At 42.6% G+C, this 13,086-nt stretch overlaps 1 protein-coding gene across 2 annotated transcripts in view; it reads left to right on the top strand.

Annotated features, from left to right (window-relative positions):
- The first annotated feature begins 19 nt into the window (after positions 1 to 19).
- Positions 20 to 13,086, top strand: part of ryr2a (ryanodine receptor 2a (cardiac)) — a 29,174-nt gene continuing 16,107 nt past the window's right edge. The window contains exons 1-48 of one of the 2 annotated variants that reach the window (XM_049758531.2): positions 20 to 186; positions 1,885 to 2,004; positions 2,093 to 2,197; positions 2,317 to 2,391; positions 2,474 to 2,552; positions 2,681 to 2,793; positions 2,943 to 3,042; positions 3,305 to 3,401; positions 3,593 to 3,667; positions 3,799 to 3,952; positions 4,022 to 4,186; positions 4,333 to 4,454; positions 4,547 to 4,730; positions 4,803 to 4,938; positions 5,006 to 5,101; positions 5,384 to 5,502; positions 5,581 to 5,714; positions 5,811 to 6,052; positions 6,111 to 6,303; positions 6,387 to 6,591; positions 6,668 to 6,772; positions 6,853 to 6,956; positions 7,075 to 7,158; positions 7,238 to 7,397; positions 7,594 to 7,741; positions 7,819 to 7,919; positions 7,986 to 8,090; positions 8,175 to 8,349; positions 8,413 to 8,621; positions 8,686 to 8,862; positions 8,927 to 9,066; positions 9,148 to 9,262; positions 9,328 to 9,488; positions 9,587 to 9,743; positions 9,811 to 9,897; positions 9,975 to 10,106; positions 10,166 to 10,260; positions 10,326 to 10,501; positions 10,577 to 11,208; positions 11,282 to 11,482; positions 11,594 to 11,699; positions 11,774 to 11,917; positions 11,983 to 12,110; positions 12,179 to 12,324; positions 12,398 to 12,512; positions 12,577 to 12,709; positions 12,769 to 12,872; positions 12,933 to 13,068. In XM_049758531.2, coding sequence (XP_049614488.1) covers positions 142 to 186; positions 1,885 to 2,004; positions 2,093 to 2,197; positions 2,317 to 2,391; positions 2,474 to 2,552; positions 2,681 to 2,793; positions 2,943 to 3,042; positions 3,305 to 3,401; positions 3,593 to 3,667; positions 3,799 to 3,952; positions 4,022 to 4,186; positions 4,333 to 4,454; positions 4,547 to 4,730; positions 4,803 to 4,938; positions 5,006 to 5,101; positions 5,384 to 5,502; positions 5,581 to 5,714; positions 5,811 to 6,052; positions 6,111 to 6,303; positions 6,387 to 6,591; positions 6,668 to 6,772; positions 6,853 to 6,956; positions 7,075 to 7,158; positions 7,238 to 7,397; positions 7,594 to 7,741; positions 7,819 to 7,919; positions 7,986 to 8,090; positions 8,175 to 8,349; positions 8,413 to 8,621; positions 8,686 to 8,862; positions 8,927 to 9,066; positions 9,148 to 9,262; positions 9,328 to 9,488; positions 9,587 to 9,743; positions 9,811 to 9,897; positions 9,975 to 10,106; positions 10,166 to 10,260; positions 10,326 to 10,501; positions 10,577 to 11,208; positions 11,282 to 11,482; positions 11,594 to 11,699; positions 11,774 to 11,917; positions 11,983 to 12,110; positions 12,179 to 12,324; positions 12,398 to 12,512; positions 12,577 to 12,709; positions 12,769 to 12,872; positions 12,933 to 13,068 — 6,835 coding nt within the window. In that variant the 5' untranslated portion in view covers positions 20 to 141. Of the gene's footprint in view, positions 187 to 1,884; positions 2,005 to 2,092; positions 2,198 to 2,316; positions 2,392 to 2,473; positions 2,553 to 2,680; positions 2,794 to 2,942; positions 3,043 to 3,304; positions 3,402 to 3,592; positions 3,668 to 3,798; positions 3,953 to 4,021; positions 4,187 to 4,332; positions 4,455 to 4,546; positions 4,731 to 4,802; positions 4,939 to 5,005; positions 5,102 to 5,383; positions 5,503 to 5,580; positions 5,715 to 5,810; positions 6,053 to 6,110; positions 6,304 to 6,386; positions 6,592 to 6,667; positions 6,773 to 6,852; positions 6,957 to 7,074; positions 7,159 to 7,237; positions 7,398 to 7,593; positions 7,742 to 7,818; positions 7,920 to 7,985; positions 8,091 to 8,174; positions 8,350 to 8,412; positions 8,622 to 8,685; positions 8,863 to 8,926; positions 9,067 to 9,144; positions 9,263 to 9,327; positions 9,489 to 9,586; positions 9,744 to 9,810; positions 9,898 to 9,974; positions 10,107 to 10,165; positions 10,261 to 10,325; positions 10,502 to 10,576; positions 11,209 to 11,281; positions 11,483 to 11,593; positions 11,700 to 11,773; positions 11,918 to 11,982; positions 12,111 to 12,178; positions 12,325 to 12,397; positions 12,513 to 12,576; positions 12,710 to 12,768; positions 12,873 to 12,932; positions 13,069 to 13,086 lie in introns of both variants that reach the window. The other variant, XM_049758530.2, reaches the window with a different exon arrangement.

The following is a 13,086-nucleotide window of genomic DNA, read 5'->3' as shown; positions in this document are numbered from 1 at the left end:
CACCTCCCTCCGTGTGCGCGCACACTAATGAGGCGAGTCCCATCGCTTTGGCTGCGTGTGACGCTTTCGGAGACGTACAGGCGCGCGCACCCCCCTTAACAACTTCCCACAAGCTGCGGCAAGCTCGAGTGAGAGCAAACCATGGCTGACGGAGAAGGCGAGGATGAAATTCAGTTTCTGCGAACTGTAAGTCGTTTTGATGCTGGGAAGAATGTAGAGCTGCGCGTGAGACTTGGATGGTGGGCGTGTGCGTGCGAGGGTGCGTGCGTGCGGGAAAGGACGGCCAGTTTACCGCATTAAGGATGACAGCTTGCACCGACACAAATGGTTCGTCAGCCAGGATGGGTGGCGACAAGTGATGGAACGAACGATGGAGGAATTTGTCAGCAATGCGCATCGTCAAGGCGAATTTGACAGGATTAAGGGCTCGTGTGTTGGCTGGATTGGGGGAGCGCAGTGCGGTACAGACAGTCAACATAAACCCCGCTGCTGCAGTCCGTTCCTCGGCTACTCAACCAATCCACCTGCTCTTTGCAGTCGTGAGAAAGTTAAATCGAGATAAATCAATGCAAATGAAGGGAAATCACGACCTCCACCTTTTTAAACAGAGCATATGAATATTGATTGAATAGTTCGGGCTGCAGGATGGAGTTTACCACCACCACCTGAGAATATTGATTGAATAGTTTGGTGTAAAAACGACCAGAGCAATTGTGTTTATTTACAATTCAGTACAGGAAATGCCAGATATTGGACATATTTCAATAAAATATATAAAAATATAGATCAAATATGACTGACTATTTAAAATATGCAGTTATTCTTAGCTATTATTTAAATGATATTTAATATAAATACAAACAATACAAAACAATACTCCTGCTGAAGCAGACAACACAATGAAATCAATTGATTAATCACAAACATAATTGTAATATAATCAGAAATGATAATAATCTGATTGATATGGCACTTTACTGTAACACAACACTCAAAGCGCTTTTCAGTGGATCAATTATTCATACGCTTCACATTCAAACATTCGCATCCAGTACTGGGAAACTAATATAGGAGAATAGTTGGACACATTTTCTCACAGAAAAAAAAATATTGTGCTGAGGTCAGAAGTTTTAATCATGCAGAGTAACACAAATGAAGTCCTAACAGTAAATCAGGAGTTGACGGGATTAAATAAAGGCCTTAGTAGTGTTGGAATTGAATTTGTTGTATTCACATATCCAAATATTTTTCATGTTTTGATTTATGCTGCTTGTCCTTGTGTCTGCGCTGTGCTATTTTATGACAGATGTGTGTGTTTGTGTACAGCTGGCCCTGTAGCTTAATGTCCTTCTAAGGTGATTCAGGTTGTGATTCCTTCTCAGGACAACTTGCACACGCTTAGAATTTACGAGGGCAGCAGAATAAGAAGTCATCAGCCTCGGTGTGTGTGGGTGGGTGTGTGTGTGTTGCCCGCAGTCATTGATGGTGTCTTACCATTGCAGTGATTTTCATTTCCTTAAGCTAGTGGTGATATTGTGGGCTGCAGGAATTCAGGTTTGTTCTGGCGGATTTCCTCATGTCACTAAAATCAAATTGCAAGGAATGACTTTTTGATTTATTGTAAATAAAATGAACTAGCGTAGCTTGAATCATGTGTTTCCACTTGAGAGATTTTGTGTTTGGCTATTAAGTGAGAGTCCACTCCCATCTCTGCTCTGATTACATCATCACAGATGCAACCCATCCTCCACACTCACTCGCTCACTCTCACTTTTCCAAATCCTCATCCACTGACCGGCCCACGAGCAATTTCTGTTTCAAATCCTGAAGGCCATGCAAAGACAAAAATCAGTTTTTAAAATCAGTTTGTGTGTGTCTACTCAGAACGATGAGGTGGTCCTCCAGTGTTCGGCCACAATACATAAGGAGCAACAGAAACTCTGCCTAGCTGCTGAAGGCTTCGGAAACAGGCTGTGTTTCCTTGAATCCATCTCAAACTCCAAGGTTTGGACCTTCATGTGCAGACAAAAAAAAAAAGTCAAGTATGCCATGAAAAAGATTTGATTTTGTTGATTTGATTTTGTTGTTGCAGAATGTTCCTCCAGATCTGTCAATCTGTACTTTTGTCTTGGAGCAGTCACTGTCAGTTCGAGCTCTTCAGGAGATGCTGGCTAGTAATGAAGAGAAGACTGGAGGAGTGAGTTGGAAAAAAATGGAGTAGTAGTTGGATGAGTTTTATAATATTTTATAATATAAAATGCACTTTTTCAGACGTTGGTTGGTCTTTGTTTCCTCCAATCATTATTTTTTTCCCAGATAATCCAAGGTGGTGGTCATCGCACTTCGTTATACGGACACGCGATACTTCTCCGACACTCGTACAGTGGAATGGTCTGTCCGCTACTCGAACTAATTTTGTTCTTTAAAGTTTCAGATGAAGAAGTCATTGATTGGTTGTTTTATTTCTCCACAGTACTTGTGTTGTCTATCCACCTCGCGATCATCCACAGATAAATTAGCTTTTGATGTAGGGCTGCAGGAGGACACCACAGGTATTTATGGAACATCTCAAATTAAGTTCTATATATAGATCTTTTTGCAGCTATAAATATCTTCTGCGATGACATCACAGCGTATGATATTGAGTCCTTTGTGAGTCATGTTTGAACCTTCTGTTCAGGTGAGGCATGCTGGTGGACCATTCATCCAGCATCAAAGCAACGTTCTGAGGGAGAGAAGGTTAGAGTGGGGGATGATCTCATCCTTGTCAGCATCTCATCCGAGAGATATCTGGTAATTTCTGTTTTTGCTTTGTGCAGGTTCATACTTTCTTCTTTACTATTTGAAACAATTCTTTTTGTCAGTCAGGCAAGATTTTCTTGGCTACTTCCTGGATTAAAACAATATCTGTTATTATTTTAATGATGTTTTTTTTCCTCTAGCATCTGTCCTATGGCAACCAGTGTCAAAATGTAGACGCTGCATTCCAGCAGACGCTCTGGAGCATTACTCCAATCTGTTCCGGTAGTGAAGTAGCACAAGGTACACAAATATATCTCCATTAATCTTTGTTGTATTATACTAGATCCAATTAATCATATCTTTTTTTATTTGGGTTAGAGCATTTTAAAAAGTCTATTAAAAAGTATCGTCTGTGGAATGTCTTTTTGCGACCTTGAAGAAACTTGACCAAAAAAAATTAGAATACTAAAATATTATAATGTGGAGGCACCACGTGGAGACATCCATCTTGATATTTCTCTGATGTCACATCTTCCTTTTTTTTTATTTAATATTTCTGCAGGTTTCTTGATAGGAGGAGATGTCTTGCGCCTCCTTCATGGTCACATGGATGAGTGTTTAACCGTTCCATCAGAAGACCACGGGGAGGAGCAGAAGAGGTAATATGCACGTATAAATTATTATTATAGTAAATTTTGGTGGGATTTTATTCCTACACTTAGTTGTTATCATTAAGGAAAATCTATTTTTTATTTTTAACACGATTGAAAGATTATTGCTAATATGAACTGTTTTTTATTAAAAATGTGACGGATTAATGATATAAAGGAGTCTTGATCATTTGATTTAGAACGGTGCATTATGAGGGCGGAGCAGTGTCCAGCCATGCCAGGTCGCTGTGGAGGCTGGAGACACTCCGAGTTCTGTAAGTATTTCAAATGTGTCAAATAAAATAAAATATACATCACAATTTAAACAACCATATGAGGAATTTTGCCAACCTCTATACTGCTTTGGGTTATGAGATGCTCCTGTTCATTTATTTTTTGCGTCCAGATGGAGCGGTAGTCATATTCGCTGGGGTCAGCCGTTCCGACTGAGACATGTGACAAGTGGGCGGTACCTAAGTCTGACGGAGAAATCATTACTCCTAATGGAAAAAGACAAGGCCGATGCCAAGTCGACAGCCTTTTGTTTCCGATCATCCAAGGTATGGATTGTACATTCTTTGCCTTGTAGTCTTTTTCCAAAAGGTGTGTTGTCTTTTTTTCTCTGCTAGGAAAAGGTTGACCTTGGTGTAAAAAAGGAAGTGGACGGAATGGGGACGCCTGATATTAAATATGGCGACTCGGTGTGTTACATTCAACATGTCGACACCGGTCTGTGGCTCACGTATCAGACTGCTGATGCGAAATCTGCACGCATTGGTGACATTCAAAGAAAGGTAACGTTATATTTTATGAAAAAAAAAAAAAAAAATTCTAATTCATGGTCACCAAGTTTTATTTTGTATGCTTTGACAGATGTAGCAGTCAGTGTTTTTCTGATGGTTATATTATGCATTATATTCTGATGATATTTTTCTTTTAGGCCCTCATGCACCATGAAGGTCACATGGACGACGGGCTGACCTTATCTCGTTCCCAACATGAAGAAAGTCACACTGCCAGAGTCATCCGCAGTACCGTCTTCTTATTCAACCTGTTCATAAGGTTTTAACCTTTAACATCTCTGCGTATTTTGAAACATATTTATAATTTGAGTTTCCCCCAATTTGGATTTTCTTCGTTCTTGTCATTCCCAGGAGTCTCGATACATTACGAGCAAAAGGAAAGAGCGCAAGTTTCGATATCCCAATTGACTCCATCAGCCTGAGTCTTCAGGATCTGATTGGCTACTTCCAGCCGCCTGATGATCACCTGGACCATGAAGACAAGCAGAATCTTCTTCGAGCTTTGAAAAACCGGCAGAACCTCTTTCAAGAAGAGGTGAACCAAATCAACGCTTTGTTATATTTAATCGAATTAGCTGGATAAATTAGCATTTTTTTGCATCTGCAGGGAATGATCTCCCTGGTTCTGGAGTGTATCGATCGACTCCACGCCTATAGCAGCGCGGCCCATTTCACGGAAGCTGCTGGAAAGGAGGCAGGAGAAGCCTGGAGCTCCAGCCTTAACTCCCTCTACCAACTACTTGGTATATACAGCGCGGATTCACACGAATGGGACGGCACGTCTCACGAGAACTCTTCTCCCCCTTCTAGCTGCACTTATCAGGGGGAACAGAAAGAACTGCGCTCAGTTCTCCGGTTCCTTAGACTGGCTCGTCAGCAGGCTGGAGAGACTGGAGGCCTCCTCAGGTACGTAATTACCATATCGATTCATGGTGCAATAATACGTGCCACCCAATTGTTCTCTCCGTGGGATATTTCTGGAAGCTAAAAAGTTCTGAGAGTTGCACACGCACAAGTTGAAGCAAAAGTAAACAACTTCATGCGTGGAAAGACAATCGCACCCTGGCGCCAGAGTGCCTGCCTATATTTGGACGTGCAACTCAGAGCGATTCTTCATTCTCATCATTTCGTTCCACGTATTTTTCATGTACAGTTTGTCGTTTTGAATGAGAAATCATTTCCACTCAGGCATACTTGAGGTCCTTCATTGTGTCCTGGTGGAAAGTCCCGAAGCACTGAATCTTATCAAAGAAGGACATATTAAATCCATCATTTCTCTTTTGGATAAACATGGACGCAATCATAAGGTATTTGTTGAAATTAAAACAACTTGTATTATTTTACTACTTGATATTTTCTAATATTTCTTTCTGCTGTCTTTTTAGGTTCTCGACGTGTTGTGTTCACTTTGCGTGTGTCACGGCGTGGCCGTACGCTCCAACCAGCACTTGATCTGTGATAATTTACTTCCCGGAAGAGATTTGTTACTTCAGACACGCCTGATCAATTACGTAAGCAGGTAGAAAGACGATAAACAGTATAATAAGTACATAAGCATGGTTTCAGTGTCTCCCATTTGATTTAGTGACATCATTCTTTTTTTTTTTCTTCTCAGCATGTGTCCTAATATCTTCCTGGGTGTCAGTGAAGGTTCTGCGCAGTATAAAAAGTGGTACTATGAGTTGATTGTAGACCAAGCGCTCCCGTTTGTCACCGCTGAGGCATCTCACCTCAGAGTAGGCTGGGCCAACACCAACGGTTATATGCCGTGCCCCAGCGGCGGAGAAGTTTGGGGCGGCAATGGAGTGGGCGATGATCTTTACTCCTTTGGTTTTGATGGCCTCCATCTTTGGACAGGTACATTATAAGTGTGTATGATTTCATGTACACTAGTCAGACATGAACTTTTGCGCAGGATGTATCGCAAAGAGTGTTAACTCGCCCAATCAGCACCTTCTGAAAGCAGATGATGTGGTCAGCTGCTGCTTGGACCTCAGCGTGCCCAGTATCTCCTTCAGGATCAACGGACAACCAGTTCAGGGCATGTTTGAGAACTTCAACTCTGATGGGCTTTTTTTCCCGGTGGCCAGCTTCTCAGCTGGAGTTAAGTCAGTGCAAATTAATCTTAAGCATCCATACAAAGGTGACCTTGACCTGCTCACCTGTTCCTCGGCGTCTTGTCTCTGTATAGGCTTCGTTTCCTTCTCGGGGGTCGCCACGGAGAGTTTAAGTTCCTCCCTCCTCCAGGTTACGCTCCTTGCTTTGAGGCTGTATTGCCAAGAGAAAAACTGAAACTGGAGCCCAGTCAACACCAGACTGCTGCCAGAGACCTTCTGGGGCCGACTATCACAATGAGCCAGGCAGCATTCACGCCGATGCCGGTGAACACCAGTCAGGTGAAGATGGACATTTTATTTTAAGTTAGTTAAGTTAGTTTAAATCCAACAGTTTTTTTTTTGTGTCTCCCTGTAGATTGTTTTGCCATTTCACTTAGAGAAGATCAAGGAGAAACTTGCAGAGAACATCCATGAGCTGTGGGTGATGAACAAGATTGAAATTGGATGGACTTATGGTGTCGTGAGTATCCTTATAACGATCTCTCCACTTGAAAAAATCCGACTACCGGAACCTGACCTATTTCCCATTTGTGCTTTCAGGTACGAGATGATACCAAACGGCAACACCCATGCCTGGTGGAGTTTTCTAAATTACCGGAACAGGAACGAAGTTACAACTTACAGATGTCTGTGGAAACTCTGAAGTAAAGTATTGCTGCATTATTAAAGACACAGTAGAAGAGTTTTTGGGAACCTTGTTAACCAATTTGCCCAATATTCACAACATTAAGGATTTTGTGTGCATGTGTGTCTGCGTCTCAGAACTCTTCTTGCTTTGGGGTGCCATGTTGGTCTTGCAGATGAACATGCTGTGGAGAAAGTCAAAAGTTTAAAACTGTCTTCAAGGTGAGTTACCTTTCCTAAAAATGTTACACTGACCAGGAAGGTGTACTGATTTTTTTTTTATTTTTTTTTATCTCTCCAGCTATGAGTTGTCTAGTGGTTACAAACCTGCTCCACTGGACCTCTGTCACATCAAATTGACCTCCACTCAGGAAGCCATGGTGGACAAATTGGCTGAAAATGCACACAACGTCTGGGCCAGAGACCGCATCCGTCAGGGTTGGACCTATGGCATTCAACAGGTAACGAATTTTCTCCTTTTGGGTCAGACCATCAATAGTAGCCCAGCTTAAAATATCCAGTCAAAGTAGCGGATATGTTTAATTTAATTTAATTTAATTTAATTTAATTTAATTTAATTTAATTTAATTTAATTTAATTTTTTAAAATTTTAATTTATTTCTTGATTTGACCTACTTTTCTTCTTTTTCCCGTCAGGATGTGAAGAGTCGCCGAAATCCTCGCCTGGTGCCCTACAGTCTCTTGGATGAGAGGACCAAGAAGTCAAACAAAGACAGTTTGAGAGAAGCCGTCAGAACTCTGCTTGGCTATGGATACAACTTGGAAGCTCCTGACCAGGACCACAGTAAAAAACTTGACATCACTATATCCACAACATAATGATGTCGCTTAATAATTCTTTGTCCTCCTTGACTTTCCTAGCTCTCTTTGACCATAGCAATATGTCTGCTGAAAGGTTCCGGATTTTCAGAGCGGAACGATCTTATTGCGTGAATGCCGGAAAATGGTACTTTGAGCTTGAGGTAAATAACAACCTTTGACCTTTGTATTTTGAAGAACGTTGGTGATGATAACTACTTTTGTCTCAGGTATTAACTGCTGGAGAGATGAGGGTCGGTTGGGCAAGACCAGGATGTCTACCAGATCTCGAATTGGGTTCAGATGAACAGGCTTTTGTCTTTGATGGATTCAAGGTAGCTCCATTTATCTTGTGTGGGTTTTTTTGGGGGGACTGTTAAGCAGTCAAATGGATTTTGATGGACTGAATTATTTTGCAGGTTCAACGGTGGCATCAAGGCAATGAGCACTTTGGACGTGCCTGGCAGGCAGGAGATGTTGTTGGCTGTATGGTGGACTTAAATGAACACACCATGATGTTCACCCTGAATGGAGAAATCCTGCTTGATGACTCTGGATCGGAACTGGCTTTCAAAGATTTTGACGTTGGTGAAGGTGGGTCATTTTTGGCTTCTTCTTTCACCACATGGTATATTAATGGTTTCTTTCTTTGCTCAGGTTTCATCCCAGTGTGCAGTTTGGGTGTCTGCCAAGCTGGGAGGATTGACTTTGGTAAACATGTCAGCACCCTGAAATACTTCACCATATGTGGTCTGCAGGAAGGCTATGAACCTTTTGCTGTCAACATGAACCGTGATGTCACTATATGGCTCAGTAAAAGGCTTCCTCAGTTTGTACCTATACCTCCAGACCACCAACATATAGAGGTAAAGGTTCTTACAGGCTGTGGATTGGAACTGGAAGATTGAATTTTTTTTTTTTATCTTTAAGGTGACAAGAATAGATGGGACAGTGGATTCTTGTCCTTGTCTGAAGGTCACACAAAAGTCATTTAGTTCACAAAACAGCAACACGGACATTACGTTCTACAGACTGAGCATGCCCATTGAATGCGCCGAATCCTTCTCCAAACCTCCGTCGACCTCTGACCTCTTGTCACTTAAGACAGTAAGATGAAAAATATTTGTACAAATGTTGCTTGGAAATACGTCTCACGCACAGTTGTGTTTAGGATCTCGAAGACTTTGAAAGCGATTTTGAGGTCCTCGTGAAAACACCTCATGGCCATAATGGTCCAAGTGGTCCAGATAGAGGTGAATTCAACAACCACAAAGATTACCACCAAGAGAAAACCTCCAAACTCAAACCAAGGTGAAGAAGCCATTCCTTCATCTTTCAAAAAGTCACAACGTATATCTCAAATCACAATTGAACATTTTTGTTCCTCAGCAGGTTTTTGTTGAAGAAGAATAAAGCAGAGAACCTTTATCGCAGCCCTCCCTGTCTATCAGAAGACGTGATGGTTGATGACAGGAATGAATATGAAGTACTCATGCAAGCATCTACTGTAAGACCAGAAAACTTCTAAGAACCTGCAAGACTGAGTCTTACATACCTTATCTCTTCCAATAGCACTCCTACTCCGTGAGGATCTTCCCTGGCCAGGAGCCCAGCAACGTGTGGGTGGGCTGGGTCACCTCTGACTTCCATCAGTACGAACCTGGCTTTGGGTTGGACAAGGTCCAAACTGTAACCGTGACTTTGGGAGATGAGAAAGGCAAAGTTCACGAGAGGTGAGTCAAGTTAGATACGCTCAGTGTTTTTTTTGTGACGCTAGAAGCTCCGTGGTTTGAAGAACCTCACCATCTTCTCAACGCTGTCCATCTTGCAGTATAAAACGTAGTAATTGTTACATGGTGTGGGCTGGAGAGAGCAGCAGTCCTGAAGGAAGGAACAACAACGGTTTGGAGATTGGATGTTTGCTCGACACGGCAAACGGACTGCTCTCCTTCACCGCTAACGGCAAAGAACTCAGCACATACTACCAGGTTTGTATCTCAGATCGAAGCTAATCCAAGCAGGAATTCGGATTAATCCAAAATGTTTTGATCTCAGTTGGAGCCCAGTACCAAACTCTTCCCAGCCGTCTTTGCCAAGGCTACCAGTCCCAATGTGTTCCAGTTTGAACTTGGGCAAATGAAGGTTCCTGGATTTTATCAACACAAAATACTTTTTTATTAATGATAAAATCTAAATAAAATCTATTTCCGTCCCATTAGAATGTGATGCCTCTGTCGGCTGGTTTATTTAAAAGCGAGAGGAAGAACTCAATCCCTCAATGTCCTCCAAGGCTGCACGTCCAATTTCTCACACCTGTTTTATGGAGTCGTGTTCCCAACGACTATCCCAAGGTAACGCTGGGCGCATCTCGTTTTATTTTCCATGCATTGAAAACCATTTGTCCGCACAGGTGTCAGTATCCCGTTCGAACGACCGACACGGCTGGCTGGTCCAATGTCATGAACCTTTACAGTTTTTATCTCTGCACATCCCTGAAGAGAACAGGTGGAATGCACACTTTGGCTTCTCTCGTCTTCTGGAAGATCTCATTCAATCTACGTGTCATTCAGGTCACTGGACGTCTTGGAGCTGACGGAGAGGAGAGATTTATTAAAGTTCCACTACCATACCCTCCGATTGTATTCCGCAATCTGTGCGTTGGGGAACAACCGGGTCGCTCATGCACTTTGCTCCCATGTGGATGAGGCGCAGCTTCTTCACGCCATAGAGAGTAAATATATGCCAGGTGAAGATCAGTATTCCATATTTACCTTCATGAGGACTCAATATGGAAAGTGAAAGAAACATTTTATATTTTCAGGTTGGCTTCGTGCAGGCTACTACGACCTCCTGATCGACATCCACCTGAGCAATTACGCAACCGCTCGTCTTATGATGAACAACGAGTACATTGTTCCGATGACCGGCGAGACTAAGAGTATCACCCTTTTTCCAAACGAGGAAAAAAAACACGGCGTGCCCGGCATCGGGCTCAGCACTTCCCTGAGACCGAGAATGCAATTCGCATCGCCGAATTTCGTCAGTGGTTCCGGATCGTCGCAATTTACGACTAATCTCAACAACGGCGCAATCGATTCTTGCCAGTACAGTCCTGAATTCCCCTTGGATGTATTAAAAACGAAAACCGTCGAGATGCTGACTGAGGCAGTGTGTGAGGGGAACATGCATGTCAGAGATCCTATAGGGGGCAGCACTGAATTTCTCTTCGTGCCGCTCATTAAGCTTTTTTACACCATGCTCATCATGGGTGTTTTCCAAAACGGAGATCTGAAGAAAATACTGCGACTCATCGAGCCGTCTGTGTTCTCCGAGAAATTCGAGGAGGAAATGCAGAAGAAGTTGGGAAGTGAGGAAGGAAAAGATGATGAAGGGCAAAGCGTACCCAAGGAGGGATTGTTGCAAATGAAACTACCAGAACCTGTCAAACTTCAGGTAATTGTTTTTTTAAAATAAACGGAAAGGCAAACAAAGATAACACATATGGAACGCCCTTTTTTTTTTTTAGATGTGCCACGTTCTTCAGTATCTGTGCGACTGCCAGGTGCGTCATCGTATCGAAGCAGTCGTGGCCTTTTCCGATGATTTCGTAGCTTGTCTCCAAGAAAATCAGCGCTTTCGCTACAATGAAGTCATGCTGGCGCTCAACATGTCTGCTGCTCTCACCGCCAAAAAGACCAAGGAGTTCCGATCGCCACCTCAGGAGCAGGTTAGCAGATATTTCGTGCTGGTAGAACATCCAAGAATGCACCACCTTAAAGTGACTGAAATGATTTTGGAAGTAAAACTCGATTGAGCTTGAAAATGTATTTTTGAGCAGATCAACATGTTGCTGAACTTCAAGAAGGAGATGCAAGAGTGTCCCTGTCCTCAATATATCCGAGAACAGCTGCTGGACTTCCATGAGGACCTCATGAAACACTGTGGTAAAAATCATTTCAAAGGTTCTTCTCTTATCCATCCTCTTCCTCAACCCACCTGATATTGTCATCTGCCTCAGGAATCGAAATCATCGAAGACAGCTCTTTAGACGGAGACAGTAATTTCAACTTTCGAGGTCGACTGATGTCCTTGGTGGAAAAAGTGTCTTACCTGAAGAACAAGATTGTCAACCCGCCGAAGGAAAACACCGATCGAAAACCCAGTAAGTGTTAAATGAAGAAAATGCTCCGTCTCCATGTCAGATTGTCTCCATTTCTGTATCTTCAGGTACTTTACAGCAGTTGGTTTCAGAGACCATGGTCCGGTGGGCTCAGGAATCTGTGATCGAGGATCCAGAACTTGTCAGAGCCATGTTTGTCCTGTTGCACCGACAGTATGATGGCATTGGAGGACAGGTTCTGCCTTTTTCTAAAATAGTCTCTTTGCAAAAATAAATATATTTATTATTTATATTTCTGTCTAGGTTCGGGCTCTCCCCAAGACTTACACAATCAACTCTGTTTCAATCGAGGACACCATCAACCTGCTCGCTGCTCTTGGCCAGATAAGATCGTTGCTGAGTGTACGAATGGGAAGAGAAGAGGAGAAGCTGATGATAAGAGGACTGGGGTGAGCAAATGTTCCTCTTCTTGTTCCTAAAATGATGTGTAACATTCCACGTTTTTTTTTTTTTTTAATGCAGTGATATTATGAACAATAAAGTGTTCTACCAGCATCCTAACTTGATGAGAGCGTTGGGGATGCATGAGACTGTCATGGAGGTCATGGTGAACGTGCTCAGTGGAGGAGTTTCAAAGGTATATTCAAAGATGTTCTCCTTTCAAGAAATGCTATATCTAATATTTGTTTTTGTTTTTGCAGGAAATCACCTTTCCTAAAATGGTGGCCAACTGTTGTCGGTTTCTTTGTTACTTCTGTCGAATCAGTCGTCAAAACCAGAAAGCCATGTTTGATCATCTCAGCTACTTGCTGGAGAACAGCAGCGTTGGCCTTGGTGAGTGAGGGATTATTTGTAGTAGTTGTATTTGTACTGGTTTGTATTTGTATTTTCAGCATCTCCATCCATGCGAGGAGCCACGCCTCTTGATGTGGCTGCTGCATCAGTGATGGACAACAATGAGTTGGCTCTTGCTTTGAGAGAACCAGATTTGGAGAAGGTGAGGTTTTATCGTGTTGAGAAAGTTGAGGGGAAATTCTGACCTCATTTGTTTTCTCAGGTGGTTCAGTATCTCGCTGGCTGTGGTCTGCAGAGCTGCACCATGCTGGTGTGTAAAGGATATCCCGACATTGGCTGGAACCCTGTGGAAGGAGAACGCTACCTTGACTTTTTACGTTTTGCTGTATTTTGCAACGGTAAACATCTCATGAATA

This window comes from Syngnathus scovelli, chromosome 21 (genome assembly GCF_024217435.2).
Source record: "Syngnathus scovelli strain Florida chromosome 21, RoL_Ssco_1.2, whole genome shotgun sequence".
NCBI classification, from domain to species: Eukaryota; Metazoa; Chordata; class Actinopteri; order Syngnathiformes; family Syngnathidae; genus Syngnathus; species Syngnathus scovelli.
The sequence above is the reverse complement of the archived record's forward strand: the minus strand, read 5'-3'. Positions and strand labels throughout refer to the sequence as shown.